This window comes from Aedes albopictus, chromosome 2, assembly GCF_035046485.1.
Source record: "Aedes albopictus strain Foshan chromosome 2, AalbF5, whole genome shotgun sequence".
In the NCBI taxonomy this organism is placed as follows: Eukaryota; Metazoa; Arthropoda; class Insecta; order Diptera; family Culicidae; genus Aedes; species Aedes albopictus.
Genome location: NC_085137.1, coordinates 364,629,910 through 364,656,732, shown reverse-complemented (window position 1 = coordinate 364,656,732; position 26,823 = coordinate 364,629,910). Strand labels below are relative to the sequence as shown.

General features: G+C 38.8%; 1 protein-coding gene and 1 long non-coding RNA gene across 6 annotated transcripts in view; one reads left to right on the top strand and one right to left on the bottom strand.

Moving 5' to 3' along the window:
• Positions 1–26,823, top strand: part of LOC134288344 (uncharacterized) — a 451,989-nt gene that overhangs the window by 301,540 nt on the left and 123,626 nt on the right. The window lies entirely within an intron of this gene.
• The window catches only part of LOC109422848 (reduced folate transporter-like), a 75,676-nt gene that overhangs the window by 19,203 nt on the left and 29,650 nt on the right, over positions 1–26,823 (bottom strand). For all 5 annotated transcript variants that reach the window (XM_062852904.1, XM_062852906.1, XM_062852905.1 and 2 more), the window contains exons 5-6: positions 21,549–21,728; positions 1,943–2,531 (exon numbers count right to left, since the gene is read on the bottom strand). In XM_062852904.1, the coding sequence (XP_062708888.1) occupies positions 1,943–2,531; positions 21,549–21,728 (769 nt within the window). The remainder of the gene's footprint in view (positions 1–1,942; positions 2,532–21,548; positions 21,729–26,823) is intronic.

The following is a 26,823-nucleotide window of genomic DNA, read 5'->3' as shown; positions in this document are numbered from 1 at the left end:
ATGTTGTTTATTCTGAATATATTCCTCAAAAAACATACACCGTGTCCAATAAATTCTCATACAACATACAAATTTAGAAAATATCATTTTATTTTACATATGTGATTCATATTTTTAAAATGAATACATGTATCGAAAGGCCACATAATACTGATTAAATAAAGCATACGGATTAGAATAACTTTATTTTCTATTTGTTTTTATAAGCCTAGCATTACGCTTCCGTTTTATGAAATTCGTTTTCTCCGGCACGCAAGAAAAATGTTCGAAAAGTTTTTCATTCTACGGTAGCGAAATCGAGTCCATAAGGATAAATTTTTAATTTGTATCCCAAGTTATATACTAAATGGATATACTAAGGCTAAAAAACACAGTTTTAATTATGATATGGTAAGAAATTTGCAAGTAAGCTCAACTTGGGTTGATTTTCATGAAAATAACCCTTATATCAAAGATAAATATCATAAAACGTAAATTTTGGACAAAATTTACCACAATAGGAATACAAGCATGTTTTATAAGTGAGAATGGTGTGAATGAACCAGATAAGATGCACCCCCCGCCTTTAACATAACTAATCTCATTAAAACAGGAAAATGGACATTTTTGTTTAATTCACGATATATTTTGTACAAAATAAAACGGCTTCGTACTTTACGAATACAGGATCTCATATTTTTTTTCTTCTGGTCATAGTTGCTACTAGCAATGGGGAGGACGTGAACCTAATTTGTTTTAACTTAAAATCTCTACTCGTTAAAATACGACGAAATACCAATGAAATGGCGTGCGTGCCAGCTGATTTGGACTTACGACACATAAGCGATCAGCAGAGAAGGATAAAGGGCAGTTAGTTCCAAAACATACATATGCTGTATTTTGTGTGTGTTAGTTGACCTTTCAATAAATAAATTTACTTTCAAAATTCTTATTACAGATGCGAAATAAATTGAATTTGATTTTGTATGAGAACTTATTGGACACGGTGTAAATAACATAGCGAAACAAAAATTAACCATTGGTCTGTCTCAAGAGCAAACTTATGTGTCTCCGACGGATTTTGGGCCACAGAATCCGAATCCGAATTATTGGACACGGTGTATGTTTTTTGAGGAATATATTCAGAATAAACAACATCTGTCAATAACTCAAAAATAGTAGGACGTGTAATTTTGACGTCTATGAAAGAGTTGTTTATTTTGTCAAAACAAACTACTTTTCCAAAGAAACCAATTCTTTATTGTGTCGTGGTCAAAAGTTAGACGCTGGCACCACCTTTACTAATACTATTACAAAAAATGAAATATCTTAAAAACACCAAGATATACCTTAACAAATTTTTGACAGTATGTTTGCCTAGTATTGATTTTTTGCTCCAGCCAGCCTAAGGCCGCAAATCTCTTTAATAAAAGTGATAATTTTGCTCCTCGAGGAACCTCTGAAAGTTCTCTTGATTTCAACTCAAACCAGCAGAAGCTTAATCTGTTGTAAGAACTTACAAACAAAATTGCCTAACTTTTCGCACTAATTCAATTTAATAAAATTTAAGAAAGTACATCTACAAAAGTAAAGTACAGAAGAAAACATAGTACATATTCGAAAGCAAACATTGCTTTTATTCATGAGCAATCCATCTCCTGGGTGAAACTAGAGCCATAGAAATTGTACTGATGAGAGAAAACCATGTGTAGTGAACCAGCACTTCTAAAAATTCCACGAAAAGCCAACACTTTTTATCGCATTAGAAGAAACATGCATAAAAGCACAATGGCCGTGTCAGTTTTAAACTTTTTTGTTCACTTTTGCCGTTGAAAATTTCCCGCAAACTCAAACAATTTTATAACCTCTACCATCTGGGTTCAACTGCAAACCGCACCATCCACCCCGTCCCCCCACCCCCTCTTCCGCACAACGTTTCTCATTTCCCTTCGACAAACCTCACCTGGCCATCGTTATCATGAACATGTACAGCGCTCCGAACAGAATGTAAACGGTATATGCTGCCCAAATATTTGTCGAGAAGCCGGAGTACAGGATCAATCCACCCTGCAGGGCGGAGCAGACGGTCAAAACCCACAAAGTCCACTGCTCAAAGACCCGGTTGGCCACGTATCCGGCCGCCATGGCACTGATGGCCCCGAGCAAGGTCAACAAAGCCTCCGCACCGCCATTGTACAGGTACTCCTGATTCTGGTCGATTTCCTGCCACAGCAGCTGTACGTAGACCTGCACCTGAATGAAGCCGGCCATCGCCAGCGACCACCACAGGCTCCACTGCACGATTGTGAGGTTCGAATATGCCGCCGTGAAGTGTGTCCACAGCAAATGACCGGCTCGGTGGCACGAAAATCGAACCTTTGAAGTGCTGCTACTGCTTCTGATGCTGTTGCTGTCGTCCAAATCTTGTTGGGGTTTGTGACTTTCGACGGAGCTGACAACTGCCGCAGCCGAGGTGGGATTAACATCCGATTTCGTTTGGTTGTCGTCGTTGTCGTTGCCGTTGCCGGTGACGGTGCCGTTCCGACTACAAACTAATGAGAAACTGATCATCTTGAATATGGGATTTACAGTGGAGATCTTAAAGACATTTGACATATAGTGGTTTGAATGGACTTTTTCTGTTCAAATACTAAATTGATTTTTGGTTTGAGCGATTTCACTTTACTAGACAAGCGTTCAGGTTTTCCGCTTGCAAGTAGGAACTATAGTATGTACACTACCCGTCATAAGTACGGACTCACAAAAAGTATTGCAACAATATTGCATCACCCTGACTCACCTCGATATCTCCAAAACCTTAGGACTTACAAAGATGCTGTCTTCAGAAAAGTTATTCAGAAGACCAAAAGCAACAACTTTTCTGAAGACGGCATTTTTGTAGTGAAGTTAGACACGGCAAGTAGTTGTACGTCTGCTGTATTTCGTGTCGCAGATGATAATGGTACAATAAGTGTCATTCTAACCTATGCTAACTAGATGTGCCTAAGCCTGTGCTAACCTGACTGACTTAGCTGCTACAGCTCGGCCATCCTGATCAAACACATCGCCCCCGATGTGTACTATGTTTGATCGACTTCCGTTTTCCACAATTTCATATTGACCGGATCAAAAATACCGGTAAAAGGCAAACGAGATAGTTGATATCCATCAATGTCACCTATGACATAACGATTATTCGCTAGAACTTTCTTAACTACATAAGGCCCCTTGAAATGTGGCTTCAATTTAGACGATCCACCGGAATTAGAATGATGCGGTATATACACCAAATCACCTTCTTGATAGACTGATACAGATTTGCATTTGGCATCATATTGCTTTTTATTATAGAGCTGAATTGCTCTGTTAACCGCTATAGCTTTTTCACGAATTTCTGTCAAGTCTCTTCTCATTTCATTGTTTTCATTTAAAACATTTTCCACGTCTCTATTGCCAGAAAACCGCTGAGTAATCCCAAATAAAACTTGTGAAGGTGTATTTGCTATTGATCTACAGTAAGAATTATTAATAAAATGTTCAGCATCTTGTAAAATAGAAGTAAAACCACGATTTGGAGTAGAATCTACTAATTTAGCTAAAACAGGTGTCAGGACTCTATTGAACCTTTCCACCTGACCGTTAGATTGGGGACAAGCAGTTGCAGTAAGAATGTGTTTCACTTGAGATTGTAATAAGAAATCTTTAAAACTATTAGATGTATAACAACTTCCGCGATCCGAAACAATTTGAACTGGAATTGAATAACAAGTAAAATATGCTCTAAGATGTTTTATTACTTCACTAGTATTCGTTGTTTTGCAAGGATATAATTTAAGAAACTTCGAAAACGCATCAACCACCACAAACACATACTTGAGTTTACTATTTGTCAAGGTTAACGGTCCATAATGATCAATATGAACATTATTAAACGGCAAATCACCTTTTTCTACAATTTTCAAAGGTCCGTCTCTATTGAAATTCTTCTTGAAAAATACAATACATTTCAAACAATTTTTAATATATTTCGAAATTGTTTCTTTCATTTTCGGAAACCAATACGACTTTATCATATTTGCATATACTTTATCAGTAGAAAAATGTAAAAAATCATCATGATGCATTTTCAAAATTTGGTTGACCATATTTTTCGGAACATAAAATAACAACTGATTCCTTTTCATTTTTTTATACACGATTCCGTTTCTTAATTCAAAATTTTTATCTTCCTGAGTTTCTAATAATTGTCGAATTCTTTCTACTTCCGGGTCTTGAATTTGACTTGCAATAATTGCTCTTTCAAAAGAATTGGGTTCATTTTCAATTAAACAAATTTCAGGAATTCTTGATAAGGCATCAGCATGTTTCATGTTAATCGAATTTCTATGAATTATGTCGTAATCATATTCTGACAAGAAAATCTCCCATCTTTCTATTTTCACGTTAATGTCCTTCCTTTTCAAAGTTTCTTTTAAAGCAATGCAATCTGTTACTATTGTGAATTTGATGCCTTGTAAATATATGTGAAATCTTTTAATACTGTTAACTACTGCTAGTGCTTCCAGCTCAAACGAATGCAATTTTGATTCGCTACTATTGGTTCTTTGGCTATAATACATGATGGGATGCAAATGACCATCCGATTGCTCTTGCATTAGAACACCGCCAAACCCATGGGAACTTGCATCAGTATGGAGTTCTGTTCTTGCATTTGGAGAATATATTTTTAAAATGGGATCCGCAATCAATTTGTCTCTCAATGTTTCAAATGCTTCTAATTGTTGTTTTTGAAAACTAAACTTTTTATCTTTCTTAAGCAAGTCATAGAGTGGCTTAGCAATAATTGAAAAATTAGCTATGAATTTCCTGAAGTAACTCGCAAGTCCAATAAATTTGTTTACATCATGAATGTTTCTAGGAATAGGAAATTTTTTAATGCATTCAATGTGCTTCTCGCTCGGTTGAATACCAGATTCACTTAGTTTGTACCCCAGGTATTCAATATTTGTCTTTAAAAATGAACATTTTACCAGTTGGAGCTGCAAATGGTTCCTATTTAAAATTTCAAAAACTTCCTTAAGTATTTCCATATGTTCTTCAATTGTTTCGGTAGCAATTAGTATGTCATCCATATAGATTTTTATTTTACCCTTTCTGAGAAGAGGCTGGAAAATTTTGTTAATGAATCTCATAAAGGCAGATGGAGCGTTGCATAATCCAAATGGAACTCGTTTATATTCAAATTGTCCTAAATGTGTAACAAATGCCGTGTATTTTTGAGATTTTTTATCAATATGTAAATGATGTTAACCGTTTTTTAGATCCAAAGTAGAAAAATACTTTTTATTTTTCAAACTATCTAACTGCTCTTCAATCAACGGTAATGGATATCTATCTTTTACAGTGATTTTATTTAGCTCCCTATAGTCTACGCACATTCTCCACGTTTTGTCTTTCTTCTTCACCAAAACTATTCGACTAGCATAAGGAGAATTGCTCTCTGTAATTATACCTTCTTTAAGTAATTTATCAATCTGTGATTCAACTTCTGTTTTTTGACTATGGGATAAACGACGAGGACAAAAATTAAAAGGTCTGTTATCTGTTAAATCTATTCTCATTGTATGCTCAACATCTGGTTGGTCTGGTCTTAAACCGCTATTACTATACATTTCAATGAAGAGAGATTTGATTCTGTTTGTATCTGTCAATGAAGTTCCACTATCACCAATATCTAAAATATCCACATCAGTCTTCAAGAAAGTGTCAGTGCTTACCTCAATGTTGTTTATTTCAAACAGTGGGCCATCCGTTGCTGATGCCAAATTCAAAGTTTGTGCTGCAGTCAGTGTGTTTTTTGAAGCAAATTGTATTGAGCGACCGTCATACTCAACTATCAAGTTGTTGCTTGTAACGAAATCCGACCCCAAAATACACATCGGGCGCATCGTGGAATCTGGCACAATCTTGAACTGTAAGTTATAAATAAAGTTATTAACAACAATTTCAGTATCAAAATATCCTAACACATTAAGTTTTGAATTATTTAACCCAACATATAAATTTTCAGAAAGTTTACGATATTGAATACTACCTGGAACAAGGCTTTTCTTGATTAGACATATAGGACTACCAGTATCAAATAAAGCGTCTGAACTAACTAGATGATTGTTAAACCTGATAAAAATTCCAAAATATACCTGTTCTATGCTAACCCTACCATGATTTTCGATTGATTTTTGTGATGCATAAACATGTTTCTCCTGGAAGTCAGCTTCTTATTTCACAGTTTGTGCATGGTTGCCTTGTCCTCCAGTCCGATGTTGGTCCATTTGAAAATGTCCAGATGTTTTCACGTTACTTTGCCTTGACATTGGATTAGAGAGTCTTCCGCCATTGTGATATTCACTGCATTTTGAATTATAAACTGGATATTCATTTTCAGCTACTCTGCTATCCTCTTCTGATTTGAGTGCGTCCATGTTCATTTTCTTTTTGAAACTTTCTTGTCCTTCAATATGCCTCAAAGCCGACACTAACTCTTCCGTTGATTGATAAAACGTTGTGCTGAGTATAGAACGAACCAATGGGTGTGGAATTCCTTGAATAATATACTTCATGACTGCTGAATCACTCATTCTCACTCGCTTGACCTTGGAAATAATGTCAAACGCAAAATCTTCATATGTTTCATCCAAAGCTTTCGCCCTCTGCATCAACTCCGCATGAACGTCGGCTTCATCAACAGCACCAGAAAACCATTCGACTAACTTGATCTTGAAACTGCTCCAACTCTCGATGCTTTCTTCAACCATCTCATACCAAAGCTTGCCTGTCTTTCCTAATCGCATAACCGCCAAATTCAAGAGTAGTCCATTCGAACATCCACTTGCTACACCAAATCGTTCAACGTTCCGTATCCATCGCTTGGCTTCCATGATTTTCGGTTCAAACACAGGAATCATTGCGTTAACGTATTCAGGATGTATGACTACGCCAGAGTGAACTGCTTCCATGATGTCGCGTTGGGTGAAAATTTTCGTGATCCCACTTCTGAACTGAAGTTAGACAAGGCAAGTAGTTGTACGTCTGCTGTATTTCGTGTCTCAGATGATAATGGTACAATAAGTGTCATTCTAACCTATGCTAACTAGATGTGCCTAAGCCTGTGCTAACCTGACTGACTTAGCTGCTACAGTAGGTGTTCTGGTTTTAGAGATATCGAGGTGAGTCAGGGTGATGCAATATTGTTGCAATACTTTTTATGAGTCCGTACTTATGACGGGTAGTGTATGTACCATCAAGTTGAGTTTTCTCACAAGTTGCCAAAACATGGAATACTATTGTTGCACATTTCATTTATGTTTTTAAGGAGAAGCCATCTGCTGATGTGAGGAAACGTTGGTCTACAATGTATTGATAATGATGATTTGTTATATTTGATTATGGGAACGAAATTCCAGAAACCTCGTGGAAAACCGCGAAATTTGTCATATTTAGAATATACCGTGCATTTCTACATTTTTCTTATTTTAATTGTCAGTGCAAATTTTAGTTTATCGGCCTTCAATTGTTTGCTGATTTCGTTCATTATGCGGAAAGTAATGGGTTTTGGCACAAAAAATATTATTTTTAAATTTTGACACCCCACCAAATTTTCAGGGTTTCCGTGAATTCCCTTTGACCGTACTTGTTATTCTACTAAAATTAAACTGCTCTTATGAAATATAATATACTTTATTAAATATATAAAATATGTTTAAACATTGAAAACCTTTGATTTAGAATATCCGAAAAGAATACTCAAAAATATGTTCATTGATCACTCTACCAAAACATTGCTTCATTTTAAGTTTATGTGAAGTTCAACTAAATATGCATCCTAGAATGTATTTTATTTTTATTTCCAGGTAATCTATTAGCCGTTTTGTAAAAAGGTAAACAAAATTGTTATTTTATTCCAGTGTATATTTTTTTCAATTTGTGTGGAGCCTCCCTTCTTTGAATATCTAAACATTACTTATTAAACAGCAGCAAGAACACTTAAGAATTAAACATCATGGCACACTATAGATCTATCGGATCAGCTTTAGCACATCCTGAACGTGTTGCAGCACCTTCATCAATCCTTGGATCGATTCCCAGGTAGGGGGAACTGAGAGCGTGCTCCAAAGAAAACTATTGGTAAAATTAATTTTTCAAAAGTTTTTAAGTTTTAAAAGAAATTATGAAATATGAAATGAACAAATTAACATTTCCAGAGTCCCTTGAGAAGGTCCCAAACGGATCGAAACGTCGGATAAAATAAAATAACAGCGTTTTGATTTTGTCAAGACTGAGAAGCTACCCCAAGTAGCACCTGCAACTAAAATGGAAATGATCATCGTTGCAAATATGTTGCAACTGAGTTTTCATGAAACAATCAAAATTAAAACCTATTAAAATCCTGTTGTTAATGCCAAACTGAGGTGTAACAGTTTTACAACAACTAGCAAAATGAAAACAAACGTCACCATTAGTCGAAACTTGCGAAACCAATTTGTAACTGAAGTATAATCTGATTGTTTCAACGAATCTTAATTGCAACCGTTTACAAACCAAATCAACCAAAACATTGATTCTGATTGTTATAAACATGTTGCACCTGGAACTTATTTAAAACATAACGAACAATTTTGACAGGAGAGATAGAAGTTCCAAAATGTGCGGCAAAATGTTTTTGTGATCACGAAAAATGTAAAATGCACTATAAAAAACCAAAATGTTTCAAAAAATAACGAAATCATGTGCAAATAAAATGTAACCTTTTCTTCATAAATTTATCGACATATTCCAAATTTTATAAAATTAGAGTGGTAAACTAGAAAAAAAAATCTGATTGGAAGTATAAAATTGAACCAATAAAAAAATCTGCCTCATTTTCGCAGTACTGAACGACTGGTACCTACCACTGGGAAGATATGAATACATGGGGATTTGAGAAATCTAACGTAACGTACAAAAATATTAGGAGTTTCCCACGAAAAATTTTACAATGGGTTTACATTTTTTACAAAAAACGTGAATTTTCGGTACGTAATAAATGGGCGGCCTCTTGTCGACGTAAATGGGAAGTACACATGTCTGCTTTTTTGGTTATTTATGTGCTACACGGAAAATTCAAGCTACCTTATTTTGGGTTGATTTTACCCTAAAATGAGCATATCAAATTGATTAGTTACCCAAAATTAGGTTGTTTTCCTCTCTTCCCAACAGATGTTGTCGTAAATAAACAGAGATGCGTCTATCCAACGGGGGTCCTTGAGGCCAATAAGCCAATTTTGGGTAAATGTAGATTTACCCAACTTTGGGTTGAATGAAGGGGGTCTTGGGTTGAATTTACCTACTCTTGAGTATATTTTTAGTTGGAGGTAAAGGCAATTTACCTTGCGTGAGTTTAATCGATTCACTCAAATGTTGACTTATTGGGCCGAACTATAGGATTGCGCCAAAAGAATCCAATTTTTGGTAGTTTAGTGGTTCCGTGTACCACGTGCAGCATTGTTGTACTTTGTCAATACGGATTCCCATAGACATGATTCAGCAAATAGTATCTTCCTAAATTCTAAAATTAATTTTCAGCATTTTATGGGTGCATTAAACAAGATGCTGAAATGCACTCCTCCAAAGCAATATGGCGAGGTAGTTTTCACCACAAATGCCTAAATTTTCACTCGCAAAATGATAGGTAGACTGAGGCGCGTTGAGAATACAGAGCTAAAATGCGTAACTTACCGATAAATCTTGAACGGCACACAAATTGACGTTCTCGGTCAGCCTTATTTGGGGTATATTTATGCACACAATTTAATAATCACATGAACGAAACTATTGATGCATAATAATTGGCAGTGGCGAATGTGGTGACTAGCTGACTAGTTGTCGAATCGGTCACCATTTTTTAAGTAGACTATAAGTTGTATCTTGGTTATAATTCGATTGCGTATTAAAACCGTTTATATAACGAATGGATGTTTTATATTGGCTCCACCTCTTGTGCTTTTTTCGTTGCAATTTAGTTGTTAATAAGACGATTGGTTCAAATGGCATAACTTTCAATATAGTTGCATACAAATTACAGGAACTTATTAATGTCCAAGTGTGTTGCTTGGGACAAAACCTCAGTTCCCTCCCAATTACAGTCGAGCACACCAACGATCCAAATAAAAAGAGTCTTAAAGGAGAATCGGAATAAGAAAGCGCACTGAAGGAAATGCAATGAAGTGGCATACCGGGCACATATACGGCTGACTTACATTGAATTACCGTAATCCGGGGTCTAATTGATCACTTTAAATCAACTTTTTCGGATAACATTAGTGGCAATTCAAATATTGCCAAAAGAATTTCTGAAAAATCAGTACCCAGTGGATCTCCATGAAACCATGTGACAGAATTTTGTTCAACAAATTTAAACTTTTAGTTTAATTACTTTAAAAATTAAAAAAATGAAGATGCCACTTTGAGGCGAAATTGATCAGTACAGAATTAGGCATCGGTTAAAAAGAAAAACTTCTTTATCCACTTAATTTAGCTCTTCTAAATCCGAATAACGCGTCAAAACTCTTACAACTAGTGAATTTGACACTTAAAATGCAAAATTAATTTTGAAATTTACCCCCCCCCTCCCCCTTAACGCCTAAAGGTAGGCAATTTCCTTTGAAATACGTGATTTCTGTTACAATAAATGACATTTTCATTAAAAAAAAGCTTTTTTAACTTATTCATATTCAGCATAGCTTCATAACTTTCCAACTAAGGCTACACAAAAATGTTAAAACATAAAATTTACTGGTAGTCCTATTGGCAATCGATTGTTTAGTAGCAATGATTTTAGCTAAGTGAGAAATACATTGCAAATTCCTAAAAAAATAAGGCAAACTAACTTTTTCCAAAAAAAAGCCTAAACTCATCTCTAGATATCTATGAATTAGATTAGGTAAGAAGTTTGAGATCATTGCGACGCTTAGAAGTTCCTGGTATGCAATTACAATTTAGTACCCAAATCAGAGGCCTACATCGTCGAAACCAAAACATGACGCTGAAAGCGAGCGCCCATCAGCATCGGACGGACGCCGACGACGGGAACATTCAAAACAACATGCATGAGCTTCGCTTCATCCGCCCTTCTTGTCACTATCTTCGACGCAACGACGGGTGGCGGCTCATTTTCACACCGACTGGTATTCAATTGAAATTTTCAAATTGTCTAAAATGTGTGTTTGCTTAATATTTTTATGGGTAATAAACTATTTCGGTTAAATATGCATAGCATACATTAACATTACACAGATTTGACGGTTGTTACACTCATCAATTGAGTTATAACAGAGAAATTCATTCGATGTCGAACGAGCGTGCGTGAGCTTGTGAGTGCGAAACAAAGTGGCATCTGCGACGACGCAGCAGCGTTGGTTCATCGGTGACGATGACAGTCGGGCTGAGCGACGACGACGGCGCCTTGTTTCCATTGACGATTGAAAACATTGTTTACAAAATTCGCCTGAAAATTTCAATTGAAATTGAATATGTAGAGCCCTGAAAATGATCAATTTCACCCCGCTGATCAATTTGACCCCGGTTTACGGTACCTGCAGCAAATGTGCATATGATGCTAAATAAAACAATTTTATCTGCTTATGGTTACATAGGTGCCTAATGTTAAAAACTTCAGATTCTAAAAATTGAAAATCATTATACAGTCATAGCACAATCATGGGTGATTTCCATTTGAATTGTATGGTGAACTGACTGACTAATATTTGTGACAGAGTGACCCATAATTTTGCAATGAGTGTACAGTTAAAACATTGTTTCTGTCAGAAATGGTAAACCGTCCATGAATAACGTCACACAAAATTGAAAAGCTGCAATTTTAACCCACCCCCGCTCTTTCTTACACTTTTTTAATAAGACCTTGTAGCTTTGCAGAAACAGGTTGGTTTACCATTTTTTTGGACGGAGGCAACGGCGAAATTGACGCAATAAAAAAAAGGCAATTTTTGTTAAGTAGTATTAGTGTTACGATTCATTTAACTGTTGACACATTCTACACACCAAAAATCGATTGAGGGTTTCAGCAAAATTTTGCTGAATTTTACCGAGCTGAAGGTATCAGCAAACATTTTGCTGAAATTCAGCAAAAGTTTGCTGATTTGTTCAGTAAACTCTGCTGATCACCAGTAACGTTTTGCTGAAATTCAGCAAACTTTGTTGAAAGTTCAGCAAAAAAATTTGCTGGACCCTTTAGGTCGGCACAATTCAGCAAAATATTGCTGAAGGCGTTTGGTGTGTACCGTGACGTTACAACCAACGTTTTGACGCCGTTTTTGTCAGATTTTTCACTATATCTCGTAAATTCAACCGTAAACCCTCAAATATTTATGCATATTCGGATTCCTTGTAAAATTTCGGATAAATTTAATCTGTTGAACAGTTAGTATTCATTTGAAAAGTAAGGTACACCGGGGCAAGTTGAAACGGGCGGGGCAAGATGAAACGCGACGTTTTGAACTAGATTTCAATTCAATTTGGAAATTTTTCTTTCGTCAAAAGATTGTTTGAATCAAAAACTATGTGTTATGGCATTCGAGCTGTTTACCATCATTGGAGGGATAACATCATGTTAACCCGCTGTTTCATCTTGCCCCGGTGTACCGTATGTTTAAAATGGGAATTAGTAGCGTCATGTTATAACGTTGTAACGTCACGCTATTCATTCCCATTTTTAACCGTTATGTGTACGACAAAATTTCTGCTTTTTTCCACACCGTGTATTTTAAATGAGAACTGGGTACCCGGGTAGCCTTTCGGCCACATAAGGGTTAACATACTATTCCAATGAAAACTAACTGTTCAACGAACCATACTTATAGGAAATTTTACAAGAAATCCAAATATGCAAAAATATTTGAGGATTTACGGTCGAATTTACAAGTTATAGTGGATACTCTGGCGTCAACACGTTGTAACGTCACGGTAGAATGCGTCTGTTACAATATTTTTTTTTTCAAAAATGATTCACCATACAACGTACCGTAATTTTCACAACAAACAGATCATCACCATTTTTTTATACCATTCAGTGAATGATTAATTGCATTTTTAAAATAAAAAAATATAGTCATTATGTATCTTGATGATGATGATGATGATGATGATTGTGTACCCACCATCAGCGCAAGGATTACCTATGTCTGCAGAGTCATACCGGAACGGTATGGTAACTATTATGGTCATAATGTATCTTAACCATAAAATTTTGAAAAAAAAAATCAGCCTTTTTTCCGCGAAAAATCAAAAGAATGTATTGTGTTTATATGAGACACAAGACATTAGCACATGTGTTCTTAAGAGCATTCAGTCCGAGCCCACACTTCCGTAAAACTTAACAGTGTTTGTGTAGCGCACATAATTATGTGTTAAGAATAAGTAGATGTTTGCTAGTCATTGCATCGTATTCATAAAGAACAACTACTCTAGAACATGTTCCTTTCATACTAACTGATCCTAAACCATCTTAAACAAAACCAGGAGGATTTAACTTGACGGCATCCATGTTTTTCATCACGATGATCAATTCCAAGTGTGTACGCCATGTTGATTTTTGGACTGTAAATTGAATTCATGGTTTTGCACGAGGAATTAAAATGATTATTATTTATATGCCAAAAACCTCAAAATGAGGTGGCGCACCGCCTTTTTTGGAAACAGTTCATTGCTTTTTACGATTAATTTTTCTTGGCATAGATTTTTTTTTGCTACAGCAACAGGGTTTTCCCCGTGAAAATTTGCAAATAAACATTATGGACATGGATGATTGATATAATTTCCGTTATTGTATTATTAATAGTTTGCAATTTACTGTCAATTTTTGTGATGATTTTATTTTCAGATTCAGTTTGATTCTTTGGTTTTAATCGTTCTTTTAAGATGTTGTACGAACTCCAAAACGGCATGTTGGTCTTCATGCGACCTGCAAAACAAATCTTATCTATGCTGTACAGTATACTACAAGAATATGTCACAAAACCAAGTAGCATACATAAGGTTTTAAGAGTTGGTTTTAACAACCTCCTGTAGGGTGGGCCCTTTTGGGTTTATATGGGTTTTATTACGGGTTTATTAGAGCTGTTAGGATTTCTAAGCTTTAAAATTAGTTTTAACTGTTTGATTGTAACAACAGCTTGAAAGCAATGAGAAAACTAAAAATGTTACTTGGGCAAAACATGCTTCTCAGCTAGTGTTCTATAAGCAGTTCCACGGATATTAACTGCGACCTTCCTCTGCCAATGATCATATCGCATGTACAGAAAGAAGCCCTTGAAACCCCTTGGAATACCCTTGAAAGGATCGTGAAACCCTTCTGAAACGCCCCTGCAAACCCATTGAAGCGCTCTTGAAATCCCTTGTAACGACTCAAGACAACCCCTCCCCCCTGAATCACAATTAAGAGCCCTTGAAACCCCCGTGGGCTGCAAAACGGTGAGTCGATAAGGAGAGCGTCCACTGCTCTGGTCCTCACAAGCTCCTACCTCATGCTTCCACGGGTCAAGCGATGACAAAGACCGCCAGCCAGTGGCGTAGCCAGAAATTACATTTTGTAAATAGTAATAAGCAATTGTATACGTAGTGTGAAAATATACTGTATATATGAAATATACTGTAAATTTGTTCCACAAATTTTGGCTCTGGGGGGGGGGTTTAACCCTAAACACCCCCCCCCCCCCCCCCCGTGGCTGCACCAGTGCCGCCAGCTAAGAATTGTGTGCTTAGCTGGTACTGCAGTCTGGGCACTGTTGTCCTTCTGACTTCAGCTAGATTGATGAGGTACGTCTCGAGCGTCTGTTCACCAAGGAGGTGCGGCTCGAACAGCGTCTGTTCTGGCATCCAGCGGCTAAGTATGAAATGCTCCTCTACCGAAAGCTACGCCAACAACCTACTGTTTCCGAAACCCAAAAAACCGTTACTGAAACCGAAAATAAAACATTACGAACTGACTCAACGGCAACGACTTTAAGCGCAAAACAACAGACAAGAATTGGAACTTGGAATGTATTAACCCTAGCTCAGCAGGGTAAACTGGCACAACTAGCCAATGAGGCATACCGTATGAAGCTTGACATCCTAGGACTGAGCGAAGTCCGTTGCCGAACTTCGGAGAACACAATTGGCGTCGGGTCAAATTCTGCTATATTCTGGCCTATGAGGTGAACACGCTCCTCGCCACCGTGAAGTTGGTTTCCTGCTCAGCAGCGTGCCCGCCCACGCTGCGCTCATGAAGGGAGAGCCTATTATTGAGAGGATAATTGTAGCCAAATTCAGAACAGGGGTTCGAAACCTTACCACCATGATCCAATGTTACGCGCCAACCGATGCAGCCGAATTGCAAGATAAAGAGTACTTTTACAGTCAACTGAATGCTGTCGTGGACAAGATTCCGAAAGGTGATATCAAGATCCTCATGGGCGACTTCAACGAGAAGGTTGGTTCCGGTAGCTCGGACTATGTGCACGTCATGGGACGCCATGGTCTCGGAGAAATGAGTGAAAACGGAGAGCTGTTTGCAGAGCTTTGTGACAGCAATGACATGGTGATTGGGGGATCGCTCTTTCCTCATCGACCAGTGCACAAAGTGACATGGGTTTCCCATGATGGCGTCACGGAAAATCAAATCGACCACATCTGCATCAGCCGTAAATGGAGACGGAGCCTTCTTGATGTGCGGAACAAACGTAGCGCCAACATCGCGTCCGACCATCATCTCGTAATCGGCGAGATCCGACTGCGCATTGCTAGGATCCATCGACAGGAGGAAAAAATCGGCCGCCGGTTCAACACACGCTGAATGGAAGACGCTGCAGTGAAAAGGTCCTTCATCGAGGAGCTAGAGAACCGTGCTGCGGATATTCCAGAAGGTGGAAGCGTAGAAGATCAATGAAGTGCCATCAAGAACGCGTAGGTTTTATCAAAATACAATTTGGCCAAAATGACTTATAGGACTTTCATGCGAATAACGTAAGGAAAAATAACTACCGCTCAGAATAAAGACCATGCCCATAGAAATATTTTCTCTGAAGACACCAAATGAGGATCTCGACATCTCGACGAGCTAGAGGTTTTTTCCATGTATTTTCAGTGTGGAACGCCTTTATCACCACCGGCGAGAATAATTTGGGTGAGCTACGTACCCGAAGAAAGTAGTGGATCACAGATGATACCTGGAGGAAGATAGAGGAGCGAAGGAACGCCAAAGCCGCGATAGAGCGAGCGGAAACACGAGGAGCCAAAGTCGTAGCCCGTCAGCGCTGTTCGGCTCTCGAGAAGAAAGTGAAACAATCATGTAGATGGGACAAAAGAGCGTGGGCGGACTCCCTAGCCAACGAAGGCGAGAAAGCCGCAAACACAGGCGGCATCCGTCCCCTCTACGATGTCTCACATCGCCTTAGAGTGGGACCAAGATGAGTGCTACGATGCCCGTGAAAGACACGTCTGGACAGTTACTGACCGACCCGGCTGACCAGTTGAAACGCTGCTTCAAGCACTTTGGAAACCTGTTTCAAGTGTCGGCCACGCCATCAACACCTCAGCATGATCCGCCAAGGGTTCGACGCATTACCCGCGTCAACACCGAAGCTCCATCAGTGCAGGAGATAGAAACAGCCATTCGTAGCATGGAATCGAACAGGGCCCCAGGGGTTGATCGCATATCAGCTGAGTTGCTCGAAGCTGATCCCGTAGTATCCGCACAACTACTGCATCAAATATTATGCAACATGTGGGAAACCGCGACAATTCCGGCCGACTGGATGCAAGGCGTTTTGGGTAAAGGTACCCAAAAAAGGTGACCTGACTGTATGCGATAATTGTCAGGGCATCATGTTACTGTGTATCGTTCTCAAAGTCCTCTGCCAAGTGATCCTTAACCGGATATAGGAGAAGATTGACGCAACTCTACGACGGCAGCAAGCAGGATTCCATGCTGGACGATCCTGTGTAGACCATATTGTCACGCTCCGTATCATCCTGGAGCAAATCAATGAATTCCAAGAGTCTCTCTACATGGTGTTCATTGATTATGAAAATGCAATCGACCGTCTCAATCACGGAAACACATGGAAAGCCCTCAGGCGCAAGTGTCTCCCTGAGAAAATCATCGGCCTCATTGAAGCACAGTACACGGCATTTTCGTGCAGAGTACTGCACAACGGCGTTTTGTCCGATCCGATCCGGGTCGTTGCTGGAGTGCGACAAGGATGTATACTATCACCGCTGCTGTTCCTCATCATAATCGACGAGATCGTGGTAGGTGCGATTGACCGTGAACCAAATCGTGGATTGCTTTGTCAGCTCATTAACATGAAGCACCTAAATGACTTCGAACTGGCTGATGACGTTGCTCTCCTAGCTCAAGGGTGCTCTGATACGCAGAGCAAGCTCGATGATCTTGCCAATCGCTCCTCAGCGGCAGGTCTTACCATCAACGTCAACAAGACCAAATCGTTGGATGTAAACACGGTCAGCCCTTCCAGCTTTACTGTAGCTGGGCAATAAGTGGAGAATGTTGAAAGCTTCCAATATCTTGGTAGCCAAATGGCGGCCGGTGGCGGCACCAAGATCCAACATAGGTGCACGGATGAAGGAGGCGAGGGCTGCTTTTGTGAGTTTAAGAAATGTATGGAAAAACAACCAGATCAGTCGACGCACCAAAATTCGAATTTTTAACTCGAACGCGAAATCTGTGCTGCGATACGCCAGTAAAATCTGGTGTGTATCAGTGGAGAACACTCAACGGTTGCAGGTCTTCATCAATAGATGCCTACGGTATATAATTCGTGCACGGTGGCCTCATAATTGGATCTCCAACGTGGAGCTCCATCGTTGATATCATCAAAAGCCGATAGCGACCAAAAATTCGGGAGCGAAAGTGGAGGTGGGTCGGCCATACTCTACGCAGGGGCGGAAACGAAATCTGCAAGCAAGCCTTTGATCCAGCAGGGCATCGCAGCAGAGTCAGACCCAGAGGCTCATAGCACCGCAGCCTCAAAAACGAAATCAAGCAAGTCGACAGAAATTTGACCTGGTCACAGGTCAAGGCTATGGCTGGCCCAGGATGGAGAACTTTCAATTCAGCCCTCTGCACCACCGTGGGTGCCCAGGACTGAAAGTAAATAAGTAAGTAAATTACTACTTTATGGTGCTCTTGTAGCTTCTAGCGAACATTGAAAAGTTATCGATGGATCATGTGACAGTTTTCCATAAATCATTCTTTGTTTGTGATTCGCAAAAGAATATTTTTGTTCATTTGGGGGTGGAAGCTCAGGTAAAATATTATCATTTGGGCGCCCATTAAAAACACCACCCCGGCGAAGACTGGCGCTTGAGCCTAGCTTTTTAGCACTGTAGTTGGAGGAAATGCCAATGCAGAACCCGTGGTTTCCGGGAAGGTAAGCCCAGCTCCCGTGGGTTGGTGTCAGGTCCTGCGAGCCAGTCGTAAAAAAGACTAGCACCGGAAAATCAACAAGAAAAGAATGGGAACCGATACCAATGGCGACGACCACAGCGACGAAAAGGGACTTGCAATTGGAAGCTCGGTACGTGGATCTGCAGACCTCTCAACTTCATCGGGAGCACCCGCATACTCGCCGATATACTGATGGACCGCGGGTTCGGAATCGTAGCGCTGCAGGAGGTGTGTTGGACAGGATCTATGATGCGAACGTTTAGAGGTAATCATACCATCTACCAGAGTTGCGGCAACACACGTGCTGGGAAACAGCTTTTATAGTGACGGGCGATATGCAGAGGCGCGTGATCGGTTGGTTGCCGATCGATGAAAGAATGTGCAGGTTGAGGATCAAGGGCCGATTCTTCAACATCAGCATAATGCACAGCCCTCACTCCGGAAGCACTGATGATGACAAAGACGCATTTTACGCGCAGCTCGAACGCGAGTACGATCGCTGCCCAAACCACGACGTCAAGATCATCATAGGGGATCTAAACGCTCAGGTAGACCAGGAGGAGGAATTCAGACCGACGATTGGAAAGTTCAGCGCCCACCAGCTGACGAACGAAAATGGCCTACGCCTCATCGATTTCGCCGCCTCCAAGAACATGGCCATTCGTAGCACCTTCTTTCAGCACAGCCTCCCGTATCGTTACACCTGGAGATCACCACAACAAACGGAATAGCAAACCGACCACGTTCTGATTGATGAATGGCACTTCTCCGACATTATCGACGTCAGGACCTATCGTGGCGCTAATATCGACTCTGATCACTACCTGGTGATGGTCAAATTGCGCCCAAAACTCTTCGTTATTAACAATGTACAGTACCGACGGCCGCGCCGGTACGATCTAGAGCGACTGTAGCAACTGGATGTTGCCACCGCATACGCGCAGAATCTTGAGGCAGCGTTGCCGGACGAGGGTGTGCTCGATGTGGCCCCTCTAGAGGACTGCTGGAGTACAGGCCAAGCAGCCATCAACAACGCAGCCGAGAGCACTATCGGGTACGTAGAACGGAATCGACGAAACGACAACGGACCAGATCTTCACCGTACGGCAAATCCTCCAGAAATGCCGTGAATACCAGGTCCCAACGCACCACCTGTTCATCGACTTCAAAGCGGCATACGACAGTATCGACCGCACAGAGCTATGGAAAATTATGGACGAGAACAGCTTTCCCGGGAAGCTTACCAGACTGATAAGAGCAACGATGGACGGTGTGCAGAACAGCGTAAGGATTTCGGGTGAACTATCCAGTGCATTTGAATCTCGACGGGGACTACGACAAGGTGATGGACTTTCCTGCCTACTATTCAACATCGCCCTGGAAGGTGTTATGCGACGAGCCGGGCTCAAATGCCGGGGTACGATCTTCACGAAATCCGGCCAATTTGTCTGTTTTGCGGATGACATGGATATTATTGCTAGAACATTTGGAACTGTGGCAGAACTGTACACCCGCCTGAAACGCGAAGCAGCAACGGTCGGACTGGTGGTGAATACGGTTAAGACAAAGTACATGCTGGTAGGTGGGACTGAGCGAGACAGGACAAGCCTTGGCAGCAATGTTACGATAGACGGGGATACTTTCGAGGTGGTAGAAGAATTCGTCTACCTCGGTTCCTTGCTAACGGCTGACAATAACGTGAGCCGTGAAATTCGAAGGCGCATCATCAGTGGAAGTCGTGCCACTATGAGCTCCAGAAGAATCTGCGGTCAAAAAAGATTCACCCCCGCACCAAATGTACCATGTACAAGACGTTAATAAGACCGGTGGTTCTCTACGGACACGAGACATGGATGATGCTCGAGGAGGACCTGCAAGCACTCGGAGTTTTCGAGCGACGGGTGCTAAGGACGATCTTCGGCGGCGTGCAGGAGAAGGATGTGTGGCGGAGAAGAATGAACCACGAGCTCGCTGCACTTTACGGCGAACCCAGCATCCAGAAAGTGGCCAAAGCCAGAAGAATACGATGGGCAGGGCATGGTACAAGAATGCCGGACAACAACCCTACAAAACTGGTGTTTGCTAACCATCCGGTTGGTACATGAAGGCGTGGAGCGCAGAGAGCACGATGGGCGGACCAGGTGGAGCGTGATCTAGCGAGTGTTGGACGTGACCGACGTTGGAGAGCTGCAGCTGCAAATCAAGTATTATGGCGGCAAATTGTTGATTCAGTATTATCATGAATTTGATGTTAACTAAATAAATGAAAATGAATCATTTGAGGTTCTGGTACAATCTTGAGTTGAAATTTTCAAAGGTTTGTCTTTTACCGTTCAAATGAGACAATAAATGGCAAAAATCTACTTAAAGTGCCTTTACACTGTTTGTGAATGCCAAATATATGCCATTGATGTTCAACATGCAGCCAAGGTTGCTATGATTGACGTTGTGTTGGTCATTTGTTGGGCTGAATTGACCAAAAATCAAGTCTAATGGGACCCTAAACGGGGCTGAAAGTATCGGGGAGGCCATCAACCTAAGCAATCAAATGCATTATATGTGTGGAGTTTCCGGAAATCATCACATGAAATATGTTTAATGGAAAATCATAAATAGTGTGTCGATTTTAGCGAGAATAGCTGCTTAAAATTTTTCATAAATATTTATCTTCAAAATTTCTGGCCCCGGGCTAGGCCCCGGGTTACTTTTAGGCAAAAACCATCGTGTTGAAAAATGTGCTGAAAATTAATACATTTCAGCATACATATTTTCATTAATTTTTCGTTTATTGGCAAGCCTCTTCGTATAAATGTGTTCGTTTGCCAAAGCTCTGAACTTTACAACTTGTTGCTTATTTTCACCGTTGAACGCTTGTACTGTAAAGCTGAATTTATGAAAACCAAGGAAAATAATTTCAACAGAAAAATAATCGCACTAAAAAGTATTTGCCAAATGACTTTTGAACGCTACTACAGTCAAATAAATGTTTAGTCTTAACAGCATTCCTTACAAATAGCACAAGAACCGACTCTCCACCCCCCGATCCTGATGCCGGTCACTCACTCACCTGAAATCGTACTGGCACTGCGGCTATCATTTTCAATTTCCGCCCGAACTGCTCCGCCGTTGCTGTTGGAATTCGTTTGACCTTTACTGTCGTCGCCGGCGTCCTCCCCGGAGGAGTAGAAGTAGATGCTGCTTTTGACCGGTGGTAAAATGAACGACCACAGCAGGGAAAATGCTTGCGCTGCCGAGAAAGATGAGGAAAACGTGAACGAACGAACACAGAATGGGGAAATTTGTTCTCTACTTAAGTGAATTGACACGGACGACGTTGCCGAGGCGATATTTCCTGCTGTGTGTATTTTCTATTTTTTCGGGAGGTGGCCTATGGGAGGGAATTTTGTGAGCAAAGTTTAATGCATAAAGCAAATAGAAGATTGAATGGTTGCAGGACGCTGCTGGCAGAGGAACATTATTGCTAACTGGGGGATGAAGGATTGGAGCACGTCAACGGTGATGACGAGTAGAATTTTTGGGGGAGTTGTTGAAGGCAAATTTTAAATCACGTTGGGCAACAGACTTGGGGGGAGTGTCCCGTTGGGTTGGGTTGCCTTCGCTTTTGATTTTTCGGTTGACCTTATTGAAAAGTTTCTACCGCCTCCATTCTCCACAGATGGCATAGACGTAGGAAGCAGCAGACCATTTATTCATTAAAAGGACGTTATTTTGATGAAGCAGTCATTGTGAGTCAAAAAATTATCTGCGCTTGGGAAAAAAAAATGGGAAATAAAATAGACAGAGACTATGTTAATTGGAAACTCAAAGATCGTAAATATTTTAAATACATCAACAAGTGGCTTGACATCTCTGTGAGTCATCATTTGGCAATATAAAACTCGTTACTTGTCTGCTTTGTATAGCCTAGAGTTGATCATCTTGTTTTTTTTTTCTTTTTGGAGTTACCGTCAAGGCGCCATTCACCGTGGGGGCTCCATCTACCGTGTGCCTTCGAATATTTTTTCATTATTTCCATATTATGATTGAATGATATGACAATTTACCTTCAATTTCACCAATACAACATTGTATTGGTGAAATTGAAGGGAAATTGTCATATCATTCAATCATAATATGGAAATAACGAAAAAATATTCGAAGGCACACGGTGAATGGAGCCCCCACGGTGAATGGCGCCTTGACGGTACTTAAAATCTGGGACAAAGCTCGCTTTTCAACTTCCATGTCTGTTCTGAATGCTTTTGCACCAATATTAACTTAATTATCTTTGTAATCATTTAGCATTTGTATATTGTGTGGCTGACAAGAAGATGCGCTGTGTTCAAGGAAGAAAATATATTGATAACAAAACTACATTATGCCGACAGAGTCGTAAAAAAGTTATGGCGTTCAGAACGTCTAATGGTGCTTATCTTCTTCTTCGTCTTCTTATTATTCTTCTTCTCCTTCTTATTTTTCTTCTTCTTCTTATTCTTCTTCTTTTTCTTTTTCCTCTTTCTGGCTCGACGTTCCAACTGGAACTTGGCCTGCCTCTCTTCAACTTAGTGTTCTTTCAGTACTTCCACAGTTATTAGTTTAAAGGCTTTCTTTGCCTGCCATTGCATGAATTTGTATATTGTGAGGCAAGTACAATGATACACTATGCCCAGGGAATCGAGAAAATTACCCCGAAATGTCACAAAAAAGTCTCTCACAAAATCATGCATCGATTGTTTCAGAAATTCATCAATAAAATTCTTCAAAAATTCCTCTGGATAGTTATCCACAAACTTCACCAGGGATCCTTTTAGAAAATTCTTCAGGATTTTTTTTCAGAATTGCTTCTGGAAGTTTTCAATTAAATCTTCCAAAAAATCCTACAAAAAATCGCCTGAGGATTTTTTTTCCTCCAGAAATTTCCACCTTACACGAATCCTAAAATGCCTAAATCCTCCAAGGAGGAGCAGTCTTTTTGAAATTCCTACAAGAATACCAAAAAGAATTCTTCCAGAAATATTTCAAAGAAATCTTTTAGAAAATCAAGTCTTCTATTGCTTTTTTCTGAAACTACTTCGCGAATTTCTTCAGAAATTTGTTCAGAGAGGCATTTAGTAAGTGTTCGGGGATTTTAAAATTAATCCACATGGATTCCTTCATGCATTCTTAGAAAAATCTTTCAGGCATTTATTCGTAAATTTATTCATGGATTTCTCCAGAGATATCTCCAAAGATTGCTCTACAAATACTTTAACAGATTTTATCAAAATATCCTCTATGGGTTTCTTTGAAAATTCCCCAACGGTTTCTTTACCAATCACCGCACACTGGGGCAGGATTGATAATACACGGAAAAAACCTCTAGCTCGTCGAGATGTCGAGATCCACACTTGGTGTCTTCAGAGACAATATTTCTATGAACAAGGTCGATATTCTGAACGGTAGTATATTGTTCTTACGTTATTCGCATAAAAGTCCTATAAGTCATTTTGGCCATCTTTCATTTTAGCGATATCGTGTCTTCGGCAAAGTTGTTCGGCTATTTATGCTAAAAAAGTTTGCCGAAGACGTCAAATTTCCAAAGCCTACTATTCTTGAGATATTAGGCGTTTTATAAAATACCCTCCTAAAGTCGAGTTTTTTCATTAAATTACGTTTGTAAACAAATTTAAGGTCCGTTTTCGAGTTATAATAATGAAAAATACTTAAATAAAACAAATATCAAAGAAATTAGTTGGAAAAAACAAAATACGCATTGATTTTATACAGAAAGTTCCTGAAAATCTTGCAAAATGTATATGGGACGTTCTTGCAGTCTGGCAAGTTTTTCATCGGCGATCACCTATAAAATACATAAACTTTCATGTAATTTTTTTTCACCTATGATGTCGATGATTTTTTTTAATAGCTTTCGAAGTTTACTGTTATGTGTAAATTAGTATAATATTTTTTGCAGATATATTAACATATTGTATGATGCCAAGTGAACCATGAGAAGTATAAATGCAATCTAGTCACAGGTTTAGTTATTTTTAAGCAAACAAATTGTAAAACACTTAAATGTCCAAAACGCCATTTAGCCTTGGTTTTATAATTATTTTATATAATCTTATTTATTAGAAGTATTTTTTTGTATGTTCAATGATCTTAAAAAATACTTATATTGGCTTTTCGGACATTTTTGTGTTCTACAGTTTGTTTAAAGCTTAAAAATAATTAAACCTGTGACTAGATTGCATTTATACTTCACGTGGTTCACTTGGTATCATACAACGTAGTAATATATCTTCACAAATGTTGTACTAATTCACACAAAACAGTAAACTTTGAACGCTATTTAAAAAAAAGCATCAAATATCATGTCGGTGAAAAAAAAAATACACGAAAGCTTATATAATTTATAGGTGATCGCCGATGAAAAAACTTGCCCGAACTTGCCCGACTGCAAGAACGTCCTATATACATTAAGCGTGATTTTCAGAAACTTTCTATAAAAAATCAATGCATATTTTGTTTTTTTCCAACTAATTTCTTTGATATATGTTTTATTTTAGTATTTTTTATTATTATAACTCGAAAACGAACCTTAAATTTGTTTACAAACGTAATTTAATGAAAAAACTCGATTTTAGGTAGGTATTTTATAAAACGCCCAATATCTCAAGAATACTAGGCTTTGGAAATTTGACGTCTTCGTCAAACTTTTTAAGCATAAATAGCCGAACAACTTTGCCGAAGACACCATATCGCTAAAATGAAAGATGGCCAAAATGACTTATAGGACCTTTATGCGAATAATGTAAGAAAAATATACTACCGTTCAGAATATCGACCTTGTTCACAGAAATATTTTGTGTGGATCTCGACTTCTCGACGAGCTAGAGGTTTTTTCCGTGTATTTTCAATCCTGCCCCGGTGTGCACCGTAGGGATTATTTTGGAGAATCTTCCAAGTATTTCTACAGGAATTTTTCCAATAATATCTTCAAAAAAAATTCCAAGGAATTCTCAAGAATTTCTTCCAGGTACTTTTAGAAATCCTTCCTAGAGCAGCTTGATAAATTTTCGAGAGATTCTTTGATTCTTTTATATAAAATATTTATTCAAAGTTTCCTTTAGAAACTCCTTCAAAACTTTTTAAACATTTTTCCAAAAAAATAAATCCTTATGAAGATTCTCCAGCGTTCTGCAAAAAAAAAAAATCCAGATATTTTTGCAAAATATTTTTGGTATGTATTTCGTTGAAAATTCCTCCAGGAATTCCTTCAGAAATTTCGATAGACATTCGTTCATAAATTCTTCCAAGATCTCCAATAAATAAAACCTTTTTGATTTCCTTTTGAATTGCTATAGGATCATAATCCTTCGGGGTTTCTTTTCAGTAAATTTTCCACGGATTCTTCAAAAAAATATCCAGGGATACTTTAAGAAATTATTGCATGGATTGCTTCACACATTTTTCCAAAGTTTTCTTCAGACATTCCTCTAAAAACCTTTTTTGGACTTGCACAGAAATTGATCCATGGTTGCTTTAAGAAATCTGTCCGAAAATTTATTCGGGAAATCTTCCACGGGTTCCTTCATAAGTAGTTTTCTTCGGCAATGATTCCTATTCTTACAATGATTCCTCTAGAAATTCCTCTAAAGATTACTTCAGAAATTTAACTAGTGATTTTCCCAAAAATTTCTCCAAGAATTTTTGTAGAAAATATTCAATAGATTATTTCTAAAATTGCTTCATGGATTCTTTCAGAAATTCCTACAGGTATTTTTTCCAAAAATCTTTCATGGGTTTCTTCTGAAGTTACTCAGAGAATTACTGCATTAAGTCAGATTGGAAATTCTTGTAGTGATTCTTTAGGACATTCTTTCAGGATTTTTTTTCAGAATTCTTCCAAAGATTTCTTTATTTATTCCTTTTAACGTTTCTTCAGATTTATTTTCAAGGATTTTTTAATGAGTCTTGCGTGGGTTTAATCAGACATTTCCCAAATATTTATTTAAAAATTCTTCCAATGCTTTTTTTCGGTAATTCTTACAGGTGCTTTTTCCTAAAAACTCTTTTATGAACACTTTCGCAAAGTATTTTAGGTACAATAATCCCACAATTAAAAAATCTGTAAAAATGATCCTGAAAATCCCTAATCAGATTAACACGGTGATTCATAAAAAGTAGTCAAAATTTAGGTGATTCGTTGGAGTAGGGCCACTATATATCTTTAAAAGTTCTTACAGCGATTCCTTCACAAATTCCTCTAGACATTCCTTCTGAAATTTCTCCAAGAACTCCTTTAGAAACACTTAAATGATTTGCTTCCGAAAGTGCTATATGGAATCTTTCAGAAA